This window comes from Salvelinus alpinus, chromosome 4, assembly GCF_045679555.1.
Source record: "Salvelinus alpinus chromosome 4, SLU_Salpinus.1, whole genome shotgun sequence".
Lineage (NCBI taxonomy): Eukaryota > Metazoa > Chordata > Actinopteri > Salmoniformes > Salmonidae > Salvelinus > Salvelinus alpinus.
This window is the reverse complement of record NC_092089.1, coordinates 5,222,061-5,231,055: the sequence shown is the minus strand read 5'-3', so window position 1 is coordinate 5,231,055 and position 8,995 is coordinate 5,222,061. Positions and strand designations below refer to the sequence as shown.

Sequence of the window (8,995 nt, the reverse complement as noted above, 5' to 3'; positions counted from 1 at the left end):
AGCCCCAGTCCTATACCCCAGCCCCAGGCCTATACCCCAGCCCCAGGCCTATACCTCAGCTCCAGCCCTATACCCCAGCTCCAGTCCCATACCCCAGCCCCAGGCCTATACCCCAGCCCCAGTCCTATACCCAGCCTCAGCCACAGTCCTATACCCCAGCCCCAGTCCTATACCCCAGCTCCAGTCCTATACCCCAGCCCCAGGCCTATACCCCAGCCTCAGCCCCAGTCCTATACCCCAGCTCCAGTCCTATACCCCAGCCCCAGCCCTATACCCCAGCCCCAGGCCTATACCCCAGCTCCAGCCTCAGCCCCAGCCGTATACCCCAGCTCCAATCCTATACCCCAGCTCCAGCCCTATACCCCAGCTCCAGCCTCAGCCCCAGGCCTATGCCCCAGCCCCAGCCCTATACCCCAGCTCCAGCCTCAGCTCCAGCCTCAGCCCCAGCCTCAGCCCCATGCCTATACCCCAGCTCCAGCCTCAGCCCCAGGCCTATACCCCAGCCCCAGGCCTATACCCCAGCTCCAGCCTCAGCCCCAGGCCTATACCCCAGCCCCAGTCCTATACTCCAGCTCCAGTCCTATACCCCAGCCCCAGTCCTATACCCCAGCTCCAGCCTCAGCCCCAGCCGTATACCCCAGCCCCAGTCCTATGCCCCAGCCCCAGCCCTATACCCCAGCTCCAGCCTCAGCTCCAGCCTCAGCCCCAGCCTCAGCCCCATGCCTATACCCCAGCTCCAGCCCCAGCCCCAGGCCTATACCCCAGCTCCAGCCTCAGCCCCAGCCCTTTCCTCTCCAGGTATAATGTGCTCCGAGTTGCTCAGGGCTGCTCGGGGCTCACAGCGCTCGGGTATGACTCTGGGAGCCCTTTAAAACACTATAAAAGTTCCACATCCACAATTTTTTAAGACTTCAACATTTATAAATCTGCCCCTAAATGGTTATGGTGGAAGTATTACTGGGTTTCAATACAGGAAATGATTTCAGATTTTGACCGGCTGGCTGGCTGGCTGACTGACTGGCTGGCTGGCTGACCGACCGACTGGCTGACTGGCTGGCTGGCTGACTGACTGACCACGACAAAATGACCACAGGGAGGAAGCAGAGCTAACTGGTCTCCATTACTGCAGCCTGCAGTCCTACAGGACTAATCATCTCCATGACCCAGCTCCACCACTACAGCTGGGGAGCATCACACATGCAGTGACCTAGTCTGGACCTACTGCATCAGACGACTACAATGTTAGGTGAGGTTAACAGGCGTACACCCAGGTAGCAACCAGCCTATCCGGATGACCCCGGGAAATTCAGCTGCTACCTAACCTAGAATAGGTGTACAGAAATATTGTCAGAGATGGCTAAGATTCACTACAGTTCTCTAGATCGCCATAGTCGTCTCTAGTTCATATCCACTAGATGGAAGAAGACATCCTGTAGACAGGTTGTGTGCCTTTTCCAAATCATGTCCAATCAATTTAATTTACCACAGGTGGACTCCAATCAAGTTGTAGAAACATCTCAAGGATGATCAATGGAAACAGGATGCACCTGAGCTCAATTTTAACTCTCATAGCAAAAGGGGTCTGAATACTTATGTAAAATAAGCTATTTCTGTTTTTCTAAACACCCGCTTTCAATTCGTCATTATGGGGTATTGTGATGTCATTATGGGGTATTGTGATGTCATCATGGGGTATTGTGATGTTATTATAGGGTATTGTGATGTCATTATGGGGTATTGTGATGTTATTATGGGGTATTGTGTGTAGATTGACGAGGAAAATGTTTTATTTAATCCATTTTAGAATAAGGCTGTAACGTAATGAAATGTGGAAAAAGTGAAGGGGTCTGGATACTTTCAGAATGCACTGTATAGGGTAAGGGTTATTCCTATTGTTAAGTACATAAAGACACAGGGTTATTCCTATTGTTAAGTACATAAAGACACAGGGTTATTCCTATTGTTAAGTAGATTAAGACATATTGTGTTATTCCTACTGTTAAGTACATAAAGACATACAGGGTTATTCAGGGAGGGAGGGGGGAGGGAGGGAGGGAGGGAGGTAGAGAGGGAGGGAGGGAGGGAGGGAGTGATGCAGGGAGGGAGGGAGGGAGGGAGGGAGGGAGGGAGGGATGGATGGAGGGAGGGAGGGGAGGGAGGGAGGGAGGGAGGGAGGGAGGGAGGGAGGGAGGGGGGGAGGGAGGGACAGACTGGGAGGGAGGGAGGGAGGGAGGGAGGGAGGGGGGGAGGGATGGAGGGAGGGGGGAGGGAGGGAGGGAGGGAGGGACAGACTGGGAGGGAGGGAGGGAGGGAGGGAGGGAGGGATGGAGGGAGGGAGGGACAGACTGGGAGGGAGGGAGGGAGGGATGGAGGGAGGGAGGGACAGACTGGGAGGGAGGGAGGGAGGGATGGAGGGAGGGAGGGACAGACTGGGAGGGAGGGATGGATGGAGGGAGGGATGGATGGAGGGAGGGAGGGACAGACTGGGAGGGAGGGAGGGACAGACTGGGAGGGAGGGAGGGACAGACTGGGAGGGAGGGAGGGACAGGGAGGGATGGACAGACTGGGAGGGAGGGAGGGACAGACTGGGAGGTTAACTATTACTTCCATGATTTCATTGAGTTGTGAAAACAACATGAGCAATGCTGCTGACCCTAATCAAGAGTCAGACGAACGACCACGCTGAGTCGCAGGGGGGAGGGAGGGATGGAGGGAGGGAGGGAGGGAGGTAGAGAGGTAGGGAGGGAGGGAGGGAGGGAGGGAGGGATGCAGGGAGGGAGGGAGGGAGGTAGAGAGGTAAGGAGGGAGGGAGGGAGGGAGGGAGGGAGGGATGCAGGGAGGGAGGGAGGGATGCAGGGAGGGAGGGAGGAAGGGAGGGAGGGATGCAGGGAGGGAGGGAGGGAGGGAGGGATGCAGGGAGGGAGGGAGGGAGGTAGAGAGGGAGGGAGTGATGCAGGGAGGGAGGGAGGGAGGGAGGGAGGGAGGGAGGGAGGGAGGGAGGGAGGGAGGGAGGGATGGATGGAGGGAGGGAGGGGAGGGAGTGATGCAGGGAGGGAGGGAGGGAGGGAGGGAGGGAGGGAGGGAGGGAGGGAGGGAGGGATGGAGGGAGGGAGGGAGGGAGGGAGGGGAGGGAGGGAGGGAGGGATGGAGGGAGGGGAGGGAGGGAGGGAGGGATGGATGCAGGGAGGGAGGGAGGGAGGGATGGAGGGATGCAGGGAGGGAGGGATGGATGGAGGGAGGGAGGGAGGGAGGGATGGATGGATGGAGGGAGGGAGGGAGGGGAGGGAGTGATGCAGGGAGGGAGGGAGGGAGGGAGGGAGGGATGGATGGAGGGAGGGAGGGGAGGGAGTGATGCAGGGAGGGAGGGAGGGAGGGAGGGAGGGAGGGAGGGAGGGAGGGAGGGGAGGGAGTGATGCAGGGAGGGAGGGATGGAGGAAGAGAGGGAGGGAGGGATGGAGGGATGCAGGGAGGGAGGGAGGGAGGGAGGGGGGAGGGAGGGAGGGATGAGGGAGGGAGGGAGGGATGGATGGGCAGACAGGGAGTCATAAACCCAGAAGACCAGGAGCCCTCGTCCATGTTTACTCCAGTCTGTAATGAGTGATGTCACCAGGTTGTAAAAAGATACAGTTCTCAGCGGTCCCTGTTTCTATCTGAGAAAACAAACAAGTTTCAAGTTTTATTAGTCGTACGGGATATGCTTACTTGTCGAGTAAGGCAGCCCCCCCGCTCCTCTCTGATTCAGAGGGGTTCGGTTAAATCAAATCAAGTTTTATTGGTCACATACACATACAGTGTATGCGTTTGCATTCGGGAAAGTATTCATACCCCTTGACTTTTTCCACATTTTGTTACGTTACAACCTTATTCTAAAATGGATTAAATAAAAACAATTATCAGCGATCTACACACAATACCACATAATGACATCACAATACCCCATAATGACATCACAATACCACATAATGACATCACAATACCACGTAATGACATCACAATACCACATAATGACAAAGCGAAAACTGTTTTTTAGAAAATTTAGCAAATGCATTACAAATAAAAAACAGAAGTACCTTATTTACATGAGTATTCAGCGGATCTTGTAGTCTTGGCAGATAATATTCAAATTTTTGGTGACTAATATTCACATGGAAAAGTCCGCAGACCCACTCCAAAAGGCTTTCGGAGCCATCATCGACTCAGTGGGTTTTGTCCAACATGTCTCTGGACCTACTCACTGCCACAGTCATTCTCTGGACCTAGTTTTGTGCCGTGGAATTAATGTTGTAGATCTTAATGTTTTTCCTCATAATCCTGGACTATCGGACCACCATTTTATTACGTTTGCAATCGCAACAAACAATCTGCTCAGACCCCAACCAAGGAGCATCAAAAGTCGTGCTATAAATTCTCAGACAACACAAACATTCCTAGATGTCCTTCCAGACTCCCTTCACCGACCCAAGGACGTCCGAGTACAAAAATCAGTTAACCACCTAACTGAGGAACTCAATTTAACCTTGCGTAATACCCTAGATGCAGTTGCACCCCTAAAAACAAAAAACATTTGTCATAAGAAACTAGCTCCCTGGTATACAGAAAATACCCGAGCTCTGAAGCAAGCTTCCAGAAAATTGGAACAGAAATGGCGCCACACCAAACTGGAAGTCTTCCGACTAGCTTGGAAAGACAGTACCGTGCAGTATCGAAGAGCCCTCACTTCTGCTCGATCATCCTATTTTTCCAACTTAATTGAGGACAATAAGAACAATCCAACATTTATTTTTGATACTGTCACAAAGCTAACTAAAAAGCAACATTCCCCAAGGGAGGATGGCTTTCACTTCAGCAGTGATAAATTCATGAACTTCTTTGAGGAAAAGATCATGATCATTAGAAAGCAAATTACGGACTCCTCTTTAAATCTGCGTATTCCTCCAAAGCTCAGCTGTCCTGAGTCTGCACAACTCTGCCACTCTGGACCTAGGATCAAGAGAGACACTCAAGTGTTTTAGTACTATATCTCTTGACACAATGATGAAAATAATCATGGCCTCTAAACCTTCAAGCTGCATACTGGACCCTATTCCAACTAAACTACTTAAAGAGCTGCTTCCTGTGCTTGGCCCTCCTATGTTGAACATAATAAACGTCTCCCTAGCCACTGAATGTGTACCAAACTCACTAAAAGTGGCAGTAATAAAGCCTCTCTTGAAAAAGCCAAACCTTGACCCAGAAAATATTTAAAAACTATCGGCCTATATCGAATTTCCCATTCCTCTCAAAAAAATGTAAAAAGCTGTTGCGCAGAAACTCACTGCCTTCCTGAAGACAAACAATGTATACGAAATGCTTCAGTCTGGTTTTAGACCCCATCATAGCACTTGTGAAGGTGGTAAATGACCTTTTAATGGCGTCAGACCGAGGCTCTGCATCTCTCCTCATGCTCCTAGACCTTCGTGCTGCTTTTGAAACCATCGATCACCACATTCTTTTGGAGAGATTGGAAACCCAGATTGGTCTACACGGACAAGTTCTGGCCTGGTTTAGATCTTATCTGTTGGAAAGATATCAGTTTGTCTCTGTCTCTGTGGATGGTTTGTCCTCTGACAAAGCAACTGTAAATTTCGGTGTTCCTCAAGGCTCCGTTTTAGGACCACTATTGTTTTCACTATATATTCTACCTCTTGGTGATGTCATTCGGAAACATAATGTTAACTTTCACTGCTATGCGGATGACACACAGCTGTATATTTCAATGAAACATGGTGAAGCCCAAAATTGCCCTACCTGGAAGCCTGTGTTTCAGATATAAGGAAGTGGATGGTGGCAAACGTTCTACTTTTAAACAGAGATGCTTGTTCTAGGTCCCAAGAAACAAAGAGATCTTCTGTTGGATCTGACAATTAATCTTGATGGTTGTACAATCGTCTCAAATAAAACTGTGAAGGACCTCGGCGTTACTCTTGACCCTGATCTCTCTTTTGACGAACATATCAAGACTGTTTCAAGGACAGCTTTTTTCCATCCACGTAACATTGCAAAAATCATACCTACACGTACGCTACGGTCACAAGACGCAGGCCTCCTAATTGTCCCTAGAATTTCTAAGCAAACAGCTGGAGGCAGGGCTTTCTCCTATAGAGCAATTCATTCCAGTCATTGACAGCAGAGAACTGGAAGGAAAGACGGCCAAAGAGGAATTGGCTTTGGGGGTGACCAGTGAAATATACCTGCTGGAGCGCGTGCTAAGGGTGGGTGCTGCTATGGTGACCAGTGAGCTAAGATAAGGCTGGGCTTTATCTAGCAAAGACGTATGACCTGGAGCCAGTAGGCCAGCCAACGAGAGCATACAGGTCGCAGTGGTGGGTAGTATATGGGACTTTGGTGACAAAACAGATGGCACTGTGATAGACTGCACCCAATTTGCCGAGTAGAGTGTTGGAGGCTATTTTGTAAATGACATCGCCGAAGTCGAGGATCGGTAGGATAGTCCGTTTTACGAGGGTATGTTTGGCAGCATGAGTGAAGGATGCTTTGTTGCGAAATAGGAAGCCGATTCTAGATTTAATTTTGGATTGGAGATGCTTAATGTGAGTCTGGAAGAAGAACAGTTTAACAGACACCAAGGTATTTGTAGATGTCCACATATTCTAAGACCACGTACGTGATCTTCCTGTCAGGGTTGGCGCTCCCCCTCAGGTTCGTGCCGTGGGCTATACTCAGCCTCGTCTCAGGATAGTAGGTCGGTGGTTGAAGATATCCCTCTAGTGGTGTGGGGGCTGTGCTTTGGCAAAGTGGGTGGGATTATATCCTGCCTGTTTGGCCCTGTCCGGGGGTATCGTCGGAAGTGGCCATAGTGTCCCCTGACCCCTTCTGTCTCAGTCTCCAGTATTTATGCTGCAATAGTTTATGTGTCGGGGGGCTAGGGTCAGTCTGTTATATCTGGAGTATTTCTCCTGTCTTATCCGGTGTCCTGTGTGAATTTAAGTATGCTCTCTCTAATTCTCTCTGTCTTTTTCTCTTTCTTTCTCTCTCTTTCTCTCGGAGGACCTGAGCCCTAGGACCATGCCTCAGGACTACCTGGCCTGATGACTCCTTGCTGTCCCCAGTCCACCTGGCCGTGCTGCTGCTCCCGTTTCAACTGTTCTGCCTGCAGCTATGGAACCCTGATCTGTTCACCGGACGTGCTACCTGTCCCAGACCTGCTGTTTTGTTAACTCTCTAGAGACATTTACTCCTGAGGTGTTGACCTGTTGCACCCTCTACAACCACTGTGATTATTATTATCTGACCCTGCTGGTCATCTATGAACATTTGAACATCTTGGCCATGTTCTGTTATAATCTCCACCCGGCACAGCCAGAAGAGGACTGACCACCCCTCAGAGCCTGGTTCCTCTCTCGGTTTCTTTCTTAGTTCCGGTCTTTCTAGGGAGTTTTCCCTAGCCAACGTGCTTCTACACCTGCATTGCTTACTGTTTGGGGTTTTAGGCTGGGTTTCTGTACAGCACTTTGTGACATCAGCTGATGTAAGAAGGGGCTTTATAAATACATGTGATTGATTGATTGATCCTGAGAGAGCCATGATTCCGTGAAACAGAGTCCAGAGTCTGGTCTGGTGTTGCCTAGGACATAGAGAGAGAGGGGAGAGAGGCCTGGGTCTGGTCTGGTTTGTTGTGGCCTAGCGTAGAGAGAGAGAGGGGAGAGAGGCCTGGGTCTGGTCTGGTTTGTTGTGGCCTAGCGTAGAGAGAGAGAGGGGAGAGAGGCCTGGGTCTGGTCTGGTTTGTTGTGGCCTAGCGTAGAGAGAGAGAGGGGAGAGAGGGCCCTGGGTCTGGTCTGCTCTGGCCTAGTATAGTGTAACATAGCCTGGGCTGAGGAGAGAACAGTGCAGCCAGCTCTAGGAGGGCTGTGGGGATCAGTAACTGGCCAGGTGCTGCTCTGCTCGGCCCCAACCTTCCTCAGCCCCACCAACCCCCCATCAACCCCAGCCCGGTACAGACCCCAGGCCCCCAGCCCGGTATAGACCCCAGGCCCCCAGCCCGGTACAGACCCCAGGCCCCCAGCCCAATACAGACCCCAGGCCCCCAGCCCAATACAGACCCCAGGCCCCCAGCCCGGTACAGACCCCAGCCCCCCAGCCCAATACAGACCCCAGGCCCCCAGCCCAATACAGACCCCAGGCCCCCAGCCCAATACAGACCCCAGGCCCCCAGCCCGGTACAGACCCCAGGCCCCCAGCCCAATACAGACCCCAGGCCCCCAGCCCAATACAGACCCCAGGCCCCCAGCCCAATACAGACCCCAGGCCCCCAGCCCGGTACAGACCCCAGGCCCCCAGCCCGGTACAGACCCCAGGCCCCCAGCCCAATACAGCCCCCAGGCCCCCAGCCCAATACAGACCCCAGGCCCCCAGCCCGGTACAGACCCCAGGCCCCCAGCCCGGTACAGACCCCAGGCCCCCAGCCCGGTACAGACCCCAGGCCCCCAGCCCGGTACAGACCCCAGGCCCCCAGCCCAATACAGACCCCAGGCCCCCAGCCCAATACAGACCCCAGGCCCCCAGCCCGGTACAGACCCCAGGCCCCCAGCCCAATACAGACCCCAGGCCCCCAGCCCAATACAGACCCCAGGCCCCCAGCCCAATACAGACCCCAGGCCCCCAGCCCAATACAGACCCCAGGCCCCCAGCCCAATACAGACCCCAGGCCCCCAGCCCGGTATAGACCCCAGGCCCCCAGCCCGGTACAGACCCCAGGCCCCCAGCCCAATACAGACCCCAGGCCCCCAGCCCAATACAGACCCCAGGCCCCCAGCCCAATACAGACCCCAGGCCCCCAGCCCAATACAGACCCCAGGTCCCCAGCCCAATACAGACCCCAGGCCCCCAGCCCAATACAGACCCCAGGCCCCCAGCCCGGTACAGACCCCAGGCCCCCAGCCCAATACAGACCCCAGGCCCCCAGCCCGGTACAGACCCCAGGCCCCCAGCCCGGTAC

At 53.3% G+C, this 8,995-nt stretch overlaps 1 protein-coding gene across 1 annotated transcript in view; it reads left to right on the top strand.

Moving 5' to 3' along the window:
• The first annotated feature begins 6,581 nt into the window (after positions 1-6,581).
• LOC139572254 (uncharacterized) overlaps positions 6,582-8,995 on the top strand; it is a 5,233-nt gene continuing 2,819 nt past the window's right edge. The window contains exons 1-4 of the mRNA XM_071394898.1: positions 6,582-6,590; positions 6,681-6,794; positions 7,962-8,216; positions 8,298-8,441. Coding sequence (XP_071250999.1) covers positions 6,582-6,590; positions 6,681-6,794; positions 7,962-8,216; positions 8,298-8,441 — 522 coding nt within the window. The remainder of the gene's footprint in view (positions 6,591-6,680; positions 6,795-7,961; positions 8,217-8,297; positions 8,442-8,995) is intronic.